General features: G+C 37.0%; 1 protein-coding gene across 3 annotated transcripts in view; it reads left to right on the plus strand.

Annotated features, from left to right (window-relative positions):
- Positions 1–13,923, plus strand: part of ENOX2 (ecto-NOX disulfide-thiol exchanger 2) — a gene marked incomplete at both ends in the record, with an annotated part of 204,751 nt that overhangs the window by 170,050 nt on the left and 20,778 nt on the right. For 2 of the 3 annotated variants that reach the window (XM_080719277.1, XM_080719275.1), the window contains one exon: positions 12,166–12,347. In XM_080719277.1, the coding sequence (XP_080575403.1) occupies positions 12,166–12,347 (182 nt within the window). The remainder of the gene's footprint in view (positions 1–12,165; positions 12,348–13,923) is intronic. The other variant, XM_080719276.1, reaches the window with a different exon arrangement.

A 13,923-nucleotide genomic window follows, 5' to 3' on the forward strand; every position in this document is an offset into this window, starting at 1 on the left:
AATGCATTTTAATTCAAAGACTTTTGTGTATTTTTCTTCCCCTCGATTATATCTAATTCTGTTATCTTGCTTCTGTAGTACTCAACTGCAGAAAAATCCTTTTCAAAGTGAGCCAGGAAGAGGGTCTTTGGTTTTGAACCTATATCAGCTACATGTTTTAGCTATCACTTGGTTTCAATTAAAAGCTTAAGCAATTAGATCTCAGAGTTGTTGTTTTAGCTCTTTATGCTAGCAAACTTGAATTTCAGGAGCCTATAGTGTATCCCTGGTTATATTTTACTTCCCAAGGAATGTAAAATTACCTTTATATTCAGTTAATTTTCCTTGAAGTACAGTTACCTTTCCTTGGAGTGCCACACAAATGTCTGTTCTTCCAGAAACTGTATTATTTCATATTTATGATAGTCAGTACTTGAAAACACCCTTGCTGCAGAAGAAAAGACTACTGTGCTCCCGGCAATACTTTGATGACAGACAATTATATCAAACCAAGACATGATGTTATAAAATTAATTCATTCTATTGTTAAGCAAGATGGAAAGTGCATATACCCAATAAACATAAGAAGAGTTCTTCCCTTTCACATCTGCCATCTACTTTCTTCATTTAGACTAGTGGTTTTCAAGGCTTTTAATGATAGAAAACTGGATAAAACACAGTGAGAGATGAGTGACCTGTCAGTAAGGGTATCATGAGTCTGAGGTATGAAATAAAGAGGTTGGGACTAGAATGACAGCAACAGGAATTGAAAAAATGGTTGAACTGAAAATAGTAAAAATAGCCACCTGTGGTGGTGCATGCTGGTAATCCCAGCATTTGGGAAGCTAAGACAAGAGGATTGCGGTTTGAAGATAGTCTCAACTACTTAGTGATGCCCTTTGCAATTCAGTGAGGCCCTTTCTCAAAATAAAGAATAAAAAGTAGGGCTGGGGGTATAGCTCAGACGGTAGAATGCCCCTGGGTTCCATCCCCAGTACTGCAAAAAAATGGCAAAATGAAAGGAGGCAATGGGTAATATAATTTTAAAGAGACTAGCGGTAATTTTTAGAGGGATGGACTAAAATCATTAGTACGGGACTGGCTACAGGTGATGAAGAAAAGGAAGTAGCCTGGAGTTCCACAGTAGCTATTCTAGTCTAGGACATGAGGGGATTAGTGATTGTATTCATGTCTGCCATGATCTACCTCACTTAGCTCTACAACTTCCTATAAGAGTTCTGAGGCCCAGGACAAAAAGCACAGAAAGTTGAGTGAAATGACCACATAACTGGGAATGACTTGGAGGCCTGGCCAGAAGTTCTCAGGAGGCTGAGAAAATACAAAGTGCTGAAAGAGTTTGAGGTGGAATCTGTTTAGCCAAAAAACCATTCATAGACTGGGCAAAGTTGGCTAGTCCAAAAGATTATAAAGATTCTAGCAAGGAAAGAGAGAAGGGTCCTGAGGTGATGTGGGGCAGTGAGATAACTGACCAATGAGGAATCTGTGTTTAAGTGATTTATTTATTTTAAAATATCAGAAAGGAAACAGTAGCCAGGGGTGGTGGCGCACCCTTGTTGAGACAGGAGGATTGTGGCTCAAGGACAGCCTTAGCTACTTAGTGAGGCTCTTTGCAACTCATTGAGACTCAGTTTCAAAATAAAGATATGGCTAGGGGTTTGGCTCAGAGGTAGAGTACTCCTGGGTTTCATCCCCAATACCACAAAAGAAAAAAAAAGATTAAAGAACAGAAAGGAATCAGTGAGGTCTCAGGTGCATTCCTGCCAGCAGAATCCTGATTGTAGTAGAGATAATGACATACAGAGACAAAGAAAGCAAGGCATTGCAAAGGCAGAGAACCCACTCAAGATTGCTGTAAAAAGTTTTCAGCCACCCCAATGGGCTGTACTCATATCATCTCCCTTTCTTTCTTCCTTCCAACTCTTTGTTCTTTCCAGCTTTTTCTCTTTTTTAATCACTGAAGCTTGAGCTATATAATGAGCCCTATGAGAAATGTTGTACATTCTTCATTCTATAATTTTTAAACATTTTAGCATTTTCTGTAATGACAATAAGTGAGTGCTCTGTTATTTTTGTTACTGTTTTTTCTGTGTATCACTGGAGAAAACTAGGCATTAATTTTAAATGCAATAATAATTTTTTCTTTTTATTGGTGTATTGTAGTCATACATATTAAGGAAGTACAAGATGGTACAAGCATACATGCACACATTATTCAATTAGCCCTTACCCAATTCCAACCTCATTCCCTCCCTCTTCCTCCTTTTCATGTTTGGATTAGTGATTGACATTGATATGCTTGTGAATGCACTTCAGGCACATTAGAGAATTTCTCTTCCCTCCTCCCACTCCCCTCAGCTATGTTGTATTATTTGCTCATCTATAGTTTCTCCTTCTTCATCTAGATTTCCTTTTATTACCCATTTTCTCCCTAGCTTCCACATATTATAGAGAGCATCCAACATATTACTTTTTGTAATTTACTAATTTCACTTAGCGTAATGTTCTCCAGTTCCATCCATTTCCCTGTAAATGATGTAATTGTGGTTTTTATGTCTGAGTACAATTCCATTGTGTACATACCACATAGTTTTGTAATCCATTCATCTCTTGATAGACATCTTGGCTGGTTCCATAGTTTGGCAATGGTGAATTGTGCGGCTATAAACATAGACATGCATGCATTAGTTTGGTACTTTGGTTTCGTTCTTTTGGGTAGATAACCAGAAGTGTCATTGCTGGATCATATGGTAAACGTTCTTCTTCTGAGGATCCTCCATACTGTTTTCCAAAGTGGTTGCACTAATTTGAAATACTACCAACAATGTGTTAGACTTCCCACTTCTCCAGCATTTGTTGTTGTTTGTATTTTGAATGATTGCCATTCTAGTTGGAATTAGATAAAATCTCAAGGTAGTTTTGATTTTCATCTCTCTGATTGCCAATGATGTTGAGCATTTTTTCATACATTTATTGGCCCTTTGAATTTCTTCTTTTCTGAAGTGTCTATTTAGTTGACTTGCCCATTTTTGGTTGGGTTATTTGTTTTCTTAGTGCTGAGTTTCTTGAGTTCTCGTACACACTAGATATTAGTCCTCTATCAGAGAAATAGTTGGCAAAAAATTTCTCTCATTCTGTCAGCTCTCTATTGAGGTTCTTGATAGTTTCCCTTGCTTTACAGAAGTTCTTCAGTTTAATGCAATCTCACGTGTTGATCATCAGCCTTTTAGTTTCTTGTGCCTTTGAGGTCTTGTTGAGAAAGTTTTTATCTGTACCTATGTATTGCAGTATTGGACCTATATCCTCTTCAAGCAGCTTCAGAGTCTCTGGTCTAATTTCCAAGCTTTGATCCATCTTGAATTGACTCTGTACAGGGTGAGAAAGTGGGGTTTATTTCCACTTTTCTATATGGTTAACCAGTTTTGCCAACACCATATGTTGAAGAGGCTATCTTTTTATCAGTGTATGTTTTTGTCAAAAATCATTTGGCTATAAGTGTGCAGATTTGTTTCTGAGTCTTCTATTCTGCTTCATTGGTCTATGTATCTGTTTTGGTGCCAGTACCATGCTGTTTTATTTGTATTTACTGTGTATTTGTAGTATAGTTTAAAATTAGATACTGCCAGGCATGGTGGCGCATGCTTGTAATCCCAGAACCTGTGAAGCTGAGACAAGAGGATCACACAGGTTCAAAGCCAGCATCAGCTATTTAATGAGGCTCTCAGCAACTTAGTTAGACCCTGTTTCCTAATAAAGTATAAAAATATGTCTGGGACTATAGCCCAGAGGTAGAAAAGCCCCTGGGTTCTCATCCTCAGTACCACAAAAAATAAAGTCATATAATACAAAGTCAGGTAATACAAATTCCTCCTACAGGGTTTTTGTTGCTGAGAACTACTTTGGCTATTCTGGGCTTTTTGCTGTTCCAAATGAATTTAAAGACTGATTTTTCTGTCTGTGAGGAATGACCTTGGTAATTTAATGGGTATTGTATTGAATCTATAGATCACTTTTGGAAGCATGGCCATTTTGATGATATTTATTCTACCTATCCAAAAACATAGATCTGTCCATCTTCTAAGATTTTCTTCTATTTCTTTTTTCAATATTTTATAATTTTCTTTGTAGAGGTCCTTTAATACCTTGGTTAAGTTTATTTCTAATTATTTCATGTTTTTGTGGGTTATCCTTAGTGGAAGTGTTTTCTGGATTTCTTGTTGACATACAGAAAAGCTTCAGATTTTTTAAGATTGATTTTGTATCCAGACACTGTTGATTTTGATCAGTTCTATAGGACTGCTTGAGTTTGTTGGGTATTCTAAGTATAATAACATGTCATCTGCAAATAGCAAATAGCAAAAATTCTAGTTCTTTTCCTATTTGTACTCCTTTTATTTCCTTTTCTTGCATTATTGCTCTGGCTAGAGTCTCAAGTACCATAGGGAAAAGAAATGGTGATAATGGACATCCTTGTTTTGTTCCTGTTTTTAGCGGGAATTTTCAGTTTTTCCCAGTTTAGTATTATGTTGGCTGTAGGCCTACTGTATATTGCCTTTATTATATTGAAATATGTTCCTTTTATTCCAGTTCGCTGCAGTGCTTTTAGCATAAATGAATGTTGTATTTTATCAAATGCTTTTTCAGTGCCTATTCAAGTGATCATGTGATTTTTGTCTTTGGTTCTCTTTATGTGATGAATTACATGGATTGATTTTCACATATTGAACCAGCCTTGCATCCATAGGATGAACCCTACTTGGTCATGGAGTATGATTTTCTTGATGCGGTTGGAATGTGTGTTGCTAGTACTTTGTTTAGCAGTTTTCTACCTAAGTTCTTCAGCAGTACAGGCCTGTAGTTTGTTTGTTTTTTTTTTCTTGAGCTGTCTTTATTTGGTTTGGGTATTCATGTGATGTTGGCTTCATAGAATGTATTTGGGAGAGCTTCGTTTTTTTCTATTTCATGGAATGGTGGAGGAGTACTAAAATTACATCTTCTGTGAAGCTTTTGTAAAGTTCACTTGGCAAACTATCTGGTACTGGGCTTTTATTTGATGATAGGCTCTTTTTTTGGTGCACTGTATTCATACATCATAGTGGGATACAAACTTTTGTAGATATACATGCACACATCACCCAGTCAGCCCCCACCCGATCCCCACCCCATTCTCTCCACATCCCTCCCTCCCATGCTTGGCTTAGTGGTTGACATCTAGTATTATAGCAATTTATCCAAAATTAAAATGATAATCTCACATAACAGTTTCATTTGTCTGATACCAAGCTTTTGATGACTTAAAGATAACATTTCAGTATTTCTTTTTACTTTCTTTCTTACCAGAGAATATTTTTTTCTATTTTTTTAGGTGAAACTATCATATATTTATATATTTATTTTTCAGGAAAAAAAAATCTATCCTAATATGGAATATGGACTCTAGATACCCAAAACGATCTTGAAAAAGAACAAAGCTAGAAGATATATATTTTCTGATTTCAAACCATATAAAGCTACAATAATTGAAACAGTGTAGTACTATTCTAAAGGCAGATATATAAACCATTGGAGTTAAATAAAAGCCTAGAGCTAAATTCTTCCCTATATTGTCAAGTTATTTTTGACAAGGTTTCCACGAACATTTGGTGGTGGAAATAATAATCTTTTAACTAAATATTGTTGAAACATAATAATTACATGGAAAAGAATAAAATTGGACCCTTACCTAATCCCATATACAAATATTAACTCAAAATAGATAAAAGACCTAAATATAAATCTTAAGACTATAAACTTTTAGGAGAAAATCTGGGTCATAAAACCTCACAACACTGAAATTGGCAGTGATTTCTTGGATATGATTTCAATGGCACAGGCAACAGAAGAGTATACAAACTCCCTAAAAAATAAAAAAAAAGTATTGTATATCCAAAGACAATGTAAACAGAGTTAAAAGTTACTGATAGAATGGGATAAAATATTTCCAAATGCTATATCTGAAGGTATATTAATATTCCAACTAGAAATCCTAAAAATTAACAACAATATAGGCAAACAATACCATTTAGAGATAGGTAAAAGACTAACATAAATAATGAATCTCCACAGATAACCAATCTTAGTTGTCTGTTGGATGGAAACTCTTGTTTCTCTGGTTCTGGTGTGTGTTACCTATTTCTTCTTTGTAGTTAATCTCTTTGAGTATTTTCTCTAGCGCTGGTTTTGAAGACAAAAATTCCTTCAGTTTCTGTTTGTCATGGAAGCTTCTTATTTCTCCATCTAATTTGATAGAAAGTTTTGCTGGGTAGGAAAGTTTTGGCTGGAAGTTGTTTTCTTTCAGAGTTTGGAATATGTTACTCCAAGCCCTTCTGGCTCTCATGACTTGATTTGGGAAGTCTGGAGTGATTCCAATTGGCTTGCCTCTGAATGTCACTTGGCCCTTTGTTTTTGCTGCCTTTAAGATTCTCTGCTTGGCTTCCACATTGGTCATTTTGACAATTATGTGGCGTGGGGATCCTCTTCTCCGATCCTGTCTAAAGGAAGTTCTATAAGTTTCCTGGACCTGTGTATCGACCTCTTGCTCTGTGTTTGGAAAATTTTCTGCTATTACTTCCTTGAAGAGATTGTTGATCCCTTTGGTTTCACTTTCTTTCCCCTCCTCTATTCCAATTATTCTTAGGTTAGCTCTCTTAAAATGGGCCCATATTTCTTCAATATCAGATTCCTGCTGTCGGATATTTTTTCCTAGATTAGAAACTATGCGTTCATTTTTGGAATGATCTTCTAAGAGCGAGATTCTGTTCCCCATGTGGTCTAATCGTTTGTTTGTGCTTTGAATTGAGGCCTTTACTTCATTAATTGAATCCTTTATCTCTTTTTGGCTCTCTCTGAGTTCTTTTCAAAGCACCTCTATTATTTCTACAGTTATTTTCCTAATTTGATCTTCTAGAAATCTCTGAATTTCTGTTTTATCGGGTTCTGATGTTGTGGGGTTGTGGGCATTCATTGCTCCAGTATTATTCCTCTTTCCCATGATTTAGGAAGTGTGTGCCTTCTCTGGGTTCTTCCCTTGGGTCACTATGACTTCACTTAAGGTGTTCTGGATCTCGAGTCATTAGTATCTCAGACCCCACTACTTCTTTACTGGGTTTTATCACAGAGTCTCCGACCCAGAGAGTCGATAGAGGCTGCTTTAGACTGTGGGGGGGGTGCCAGGTTGCATGTTCTCCTATGGTGTGATATGTCTGCCACCGCCTCTCCCCCACTGGGTCAAGTCCCAGGGAGTACAGTACTGGGATTTCTCCTCTGTGGCCCGCAGTTTGACTCACTGTTCTTGAGTACGCAGATGTAGTTATACTGGATTCGGTGAATTCTCTGCTCTCCCGCCAGTGGCAATATAGCGCTGATGCCACGCCCTCGGCCGTGAGGCTGGCGTATTTCTTCTTGGTTTTGATTTCCTCTCTGAATTTCTGCGGCGTGTGCTGAGCTCAGCCACTGGGAGCTTTAGATTTTACCTGCGCCGAGAAATCCCGCCTGGCTGTTCCGCAGCGGCTCACCTCGCCTTGCTGTAGCCGTCCGGTGAAGTCGCCGCTGCCGCCGGCAGTATGGCGCTGCTGCCGTCTCCTCGGGCGTGAGGCCAGTTATCTCCTCTGTGGCTCTGAGCTCTGTTCTCAGTCTGCTTTCTCTCTGGAGCCTGGTGATTTTTTGTTTCTCTGGTGATGGTGTTTTCTTGGCTATGAAAGGCGCTGATTTTGTGGTAATGGAGATTGGTTGTTAGCGGGGCTCTTAAGCCCTGCTTTTCTCGGTCGCCATCTTCCCGGAAGTCGATGATAGGCTCTTTATTACTCCTTCAATCTCTTCAATTCCTATTAGTTGGTTGAAATTTTCTACATCTTCATTACTCAGTTTAAGAAGGTTACGTTTATCTAGAAAGTTGTCAGTTTCTTCCAGATGTTCCATTTTGTTGGAGTATAGTTTTACAAAGTAGTTTTTGATTATCCACTGGATTTCTACACTGTTGGTGGTAATATTGCCTTTTTCATCTACATATAATTTGGGTAGATTCTCTCCTTTTTTTGTTACAATGGCTAGTGATTTATCTATCTTGTTAATTTTTTCAAGAAACCAGGTTTTGGTTTTGTTGATTTTCTGTATTTTTTATTCTTGACTTCACTGATTTCTTCTCTGATTTTAATAATTTCCTATCGTGTACTGGCCTTAGGATCACAATGTACCTGTTTTTCAAGGGCTTTAAAGTGTGTCATTAGGTTATTTATTTGGTGATTTTCTGTTCTTATGTAGACACTCAGTGCTATGAATTATCCTCGTAATACTGCCTTAAGAGTTTTCTAGAAGTTTTGATATGTTGTGCCTTTATTTTCATTTGTTTCTAGAAATGTTTTTATTTTACCCCTTATTTTCTCTATGACTCATTTTTTGTTCAGCAGTATAGAGTTCAGTCTCTATATGTTTATGTGGTTTCTCTGGGTCTTGTCATAATTGATTTCTAGTTTTATTCCATTGTAGTCTGAAAATACATAGAGAAGTATGTCACATTTTTTAATTTGCTAGTGCTCACTTTGTGGCCCAAGATGTGATCTAATTTTGCGAAGGTTCTGTGACCAGCTGAGAAAAAAATGTGAACTCTGCTGTAGTTGAGTGAAATATTCTATATGTATCTAATAGGTCCATTTGATTTATGGTGTTCTATAGGCCTGAGGCATCTTTACTGACCTTTTGCCTAGAAGATCAGTCTAGAGGTGTGCAAGGGGTGTTGAAGTCTCCCAGTATTATTGAATTAGAATTTATGTGTGACTTATGTCTCAAAGAGTTTGTTTTATGAAAGTAGCCGCACCTATGTTTGGGGCATAAATGTTAACTATCATTATTTCCTATTGTTGAATTGTTCCTTTTACCAGTAAAAAATTACCTGCTTTTTTCTTCTGGAAAGCTTGGGCTTGAAGTCTAACTTGATATTCCTGCTTGTCTTCACATTACATTGGCATGAATTATCTTGTTCCAGCCCTTCATCTTTATTTTGTGAGTATCTTTATTTATAATGTGTGTATTTCTTGCAGGCAGCATATAAATGGATTCCAGTTTTTAATCCATTTTGCCACCTCATGTCTTTATATTGAGTTGAGGCCATTTATGTTCAGTGTGATTATTGAGAGATGATTTTTATTTCCTAACATTTTGAGTTTTAACTTCTGTTTGAAGTAGCGTTCTTCTTTGCCTAATTGTTTGCTGGATGTAAATTCTTGTTTCTCTGGTTCTGGCATGTATTACTTATTTCTTCTTTGCAGTTAATGTCTTTGAGTATTTTCTCTAGTACTAGTTTGGAAGACATAAATTCTTTTAGATTCTGTTTGTTATTGAAGATTTTTTTTCCCCATCAAATTTTTAGAGATAGTTTTGCTGGGTAGATAATGTGGGACTAAAAGTTGTTTTCTTTCAGAGTTTAGAATATGTTACTCCAGGCCCCTCTGGCTTTCATGACTTGGTTTGGGAAGTCTGGAGTGATTCTTGCTGGTTTGCCTCTTAATGTCACTTGGTCTTTTGCTTTTATCGCCTTACGATTCTCTCCTTGGCTTCTACTTTGGTCAGTTTGACTATTGTGTAGCATGGTGAACCTTTTCTCTGATCTTGTCTAAAAGGGGTTCTACAAGTTTTCTGTACCTGTGTCAACCTCTTGTTCTATGTTTGGAACATTTTCCAATATTACTTCTTTGAAAAATTGTTGATCGTTTTGGTTTCAGCTTCTATTCCCTCTTCTATGCCTATTATTATTAGGTTAGCTCTTTTAAGATGGGCCCATATCTATTCATTGTCCAATTCATACTGTTGAATTTTTCATTTTTGGAGTGATCATCTTTTTTTTTCTTTCTGAAGTACTGGAGATGAAACCAAGGGGCATTCTACCTCTATTTTGAAACAGGGTCTTACTGAGTTGTAAAAGGTTTACTAAGTAGCTGAGGGTGTTCAAAGACCAAAATCCTTCTGTCTAAGTCTCCCAATTATTGGGTTTTAAAGCATGCACCACTTGCAGGGCGTGGTGGTGCACGCTTTTAATCCCCACACTTGGGAGGCAGAGACAGGAGGATCGCGCAGGTTCAAAGCCAGCTGTGCTGGCTTAAGAGACCCTGTTTCCAAACATAAAAAAGTATAAAATAGGTCTGGGAGTGTAGCCCAGAGGTAGAAGGCCTTCCATGAACCCCAGTACCACCAAAAAAAAATTAATAAATAAATAAAAAGCATGCACCAGTACACCCAGTGTAAATGATCATCTTCTAAAAGAGAGATTCTATTCTCTGTGTGGCCTAATCTTTCCTTTTGCAGGTTTTTATCTCTAGCACTTTTTATTCTTTCTTAGAATGTCTAGTCCTCTGCTTTCCTTATTCTTGTTTACTTTTGTGTGCTGTTTTTCTATTAAAGCCCTTTTCATATTAATTATAATGTTTTTAATTCCCTGTCTGATCATTTCAACAATCTTGTCATATATAAGTCTGTGTGATACTTATCTCAAACTTTTTTGTTGTTTTTGCCATTTCATATGCCTTGTGATTTTCTGTTAGAATCCAGACATGACATTCTAGGTATAAGGAACTTCAGCAAGTAGGCCTTCATTTGTATGGAAGGAAGGGGAACAATTAAATTTTCATCTTTTGTTGAGCCTGTGCTCCTAAACCATAAACTTTATCAGTGCACCTCAGTTTTTATTCCCCTGACCCTTAAGTAGGACAGGATGGCTGGAGGGACCTAGAATTGAATATTTCCATTCCCACAGGTAAGTTAGAATCTTTGGAAATACTTCATTTGATACTATGTACATATCTGAAATTGTCAGTGCCAATCTCAATATAATGTATAGGGAAATAGAAGGAGTGAGATTCCCACCCCACTCTGGAGGGAAGCTTATCAAGTGCTATGTGCATGGATGTTCCTACCATTATGAATTTCATTATGTCATGTAATTATATCAACAGAAGTACTTAAAAATAAAACCCTAACAGATCAGTAGGCTCTGGTAAAAGAGTTTTTCCTGAGGACAGTTTTGTTAATAAGAACAGAATGCTCTGGCATTTCAGATTTCACAATTAGTTCCTTTTTCTTCCCTCGGCAGAAGTAGATGGGATTTTTCTCTGATGTTTACTATGGTAATCGGGAAATAGAACCTACAGAAGTATGTATTCCACCCCCTTGGAATTTTTAACTCACAGACTTCTCTGCAATGTGCCTCCAACAAATCTGTTAGTGACAGTTTAAGTTTTCCTACCTTGGCACTGGTTCCCATGGAGGTTTCTGCTCATAGATTTTTGGTTCTATAAGCTGTGATTCACTATATTCGCCTGTCTGGATCTTGAATTTGTAGGGGAGGGCAGCAGTTTGCCCTATGACCTCATATCTCTGAAGGATATAAAAGTTATTTTCTCGGTTTGTTTAGCTTTATACATGCTGTTAAGATAGAGTGGTGACCTCTAAGCTTCTCACATGCTGGAAGAGAAACCAAAAATCTTATGTCTTAGTTTCAAAGTTTACTTTTCCTCTGTAATTGTAGTCAGTGCTACTACTTTAAAAAACTCTTTCAGCTAAATTATTGTGTAGGCAGTTGTCACTTTGAAGCAATTAGTTCTATACTTTAATATTACAAGGCTTTTATCATTTATTCTATTTTAAGTAAAAGTAAAATATTACTTAGAAATATATTATTTATACTTAAGAGTGGAGAATATGAACCATGATGAGGACATTTGTGTGTTAGAATCCTGGTTCATTCACAAAATAGGCTCGTGTGCTTTTGTGTTCATTTTGTGCTATCATGACCAATTCTAACCGACCCTAAGGTCTTCATCAAGAGACTGTTTATAAGCTGGGTGTGGTAGTACACGCTTGTAATAGTACTTGGGAGGCTCAGAGGGGAGGATGGAAGGTTCAAAACAAGCTTCAACAACTTAGCAAGGCCCTCTCCAACTTAGTGAGACCCTGTTTCAAAATAAGAAATAAAATTGGGCTGGGGGTTGAGCTCAGACGTAGAATGCCTCTGCATCCAATCCCTAGTGCAAAAAAAGGCTGTTTATACATATTAATTTAAAATACCAAGATTTCATAGTACTCCAGTGAGCAACAAAGGAATCAAAGCATATTATTTAGCATTTCCACTGACTATTTAAGCCTTAGCATCACAGGCAGAGGCTCTGAAGGAAGAAAATGACAGCCTCCGTTGGCAGCTCGATGCCTATCGGAATGAGGTGGAACTGCTCAAGCAAGAACAAGGCAAAGCGCACAGAGAAGATGACCCAAACAAAGAACAGCAGGTGAAACTCCTCCAGCAAGCTCTTCAAGGAATGCAGCAGGTATGGGCATTTTGCTTTTATATACTTTAGGGAAGGATAACATCAGTTCCTTGCCTTTAAAAAGATGTCCTACAAGCAAATACAATATCAAAACTGTTACTCATCTTGATGTTATAGTTTCTGGCATGGTGCAGGAAGGTAGTTTTATAATGTCCTATTTTATAACAGGACATTATATATAATTACACATAAATTATATATAATTCTCTGATATATATAAAACAGAGAGAACAATGTATTAGTATTTGAGAACACTAAATTTCAAAGAATGAGCATTCAGTGAGAAATGCTTAAAATTACCTTACCTTGAACACAATCTTTTTTTTATTGGCGCATTATAGTCATACATCTTAATAGGGTTCAAACTTAGAGAGGCATACATGCACACATCACTCCCATTCCCCAATTCCCACTCCATTCCCTTCCCCCTCTCTCCTTCTCATGTTCAGTTTAATGATTGATTTTGATGTTTGTGAATGTACATCATATGCAAGAGGGAATTTCACTCTTCACCCCTTAGTTAGCTTGCCTTATTTGCTCCTCTGTGGTTTCTTCTTCCTCATATAGAGTTCCTCCTATGACCCATTTTAATTGTAGCTTTGCATATTAAGGAAAGCATCCGATATCTTATTTTTTGTGACTGACTAATCTCACTTAGCATAATGTTCTCCAGTTCCATTCATTTCCCTGTAAATGACTTAGTTTTGTTCTTCTTTATAGCTGAACACAAATTTATTGTGTATATAACCCAAGATTTTTCATCCATCCATTGGTGCACATCTTGGCTGGTCCCATAGTTTGGCAATTGTGAGTTGTGCAGCTATGAACATAGATACACATGCATTAATTTGGTAATACGGTTTCCATTCTTTTGGGTAGATACCCAGAAGTGGTATTGCTGGATCATATGATAGGTTTCTTCCCATCCTTCTGAGGATCCTCCATACTGTTTTCCAAAGTAGTTACACTAATTTACAATCTCACCAACACTCCACACTCTTGCAAGCATTTGTTGTTTGTGTTTGAATGATTGCCATTCTAATTGGAGATAGGTGAAATCTCAGGGCAGTTTTTATTTCATCTCTCTGATTGCTAATGATATTGAACATTTTTTCATAAACTTATTGGCCATTTGAATTTCTTTTTTTGTGAAGTATCTATTTAGTTCACTTTGCCCATTTTTTATTGGGTTATTTGTTTTTTGGTTTTTTTGACAGTGAGGTTTTTTTTAGTTCTCTCTATATTCTAGATATTAGTCCGCTATTAGAAGAATTGTTGGCACAAAATTTTCTCCCATCCATCGGCTCTCTGTTGAGGTTCTTGATAGTTTCCTTTGCTTTACAGAGGCTCTTCAGTTTAATGCAATCCTATGAATTGATCCACCCATTAGTTTCTTGTGCCTTTGGAGTCTTGTTGAGAAAGTTTTTACCTGTGCCTATGCATTGCAGTGTTGGACTTATGCCCTCTTCAAGGAGCTGCAAAGTCTGGTCTAATATCCAAGTCTTTTATCCATCTTGAACTGACTCCTACGTAGGGAAAGTGGGGTTTATTTCTACTTTTTTACATATGGTGCCAA

Source organism: Muscardinus avellanarius (genome assembly GCF_963383645.1).
Source record: "Muscardinus avellanarius genome assembly, chromosome: X".
Taxonomy (NCBI): domain Eukaryota; kingdom Metazoa; phylum Chordata; class Mammalia; order Rodentia; family Gliridae; genus Muscardinus; species Muscardinus avellanarius.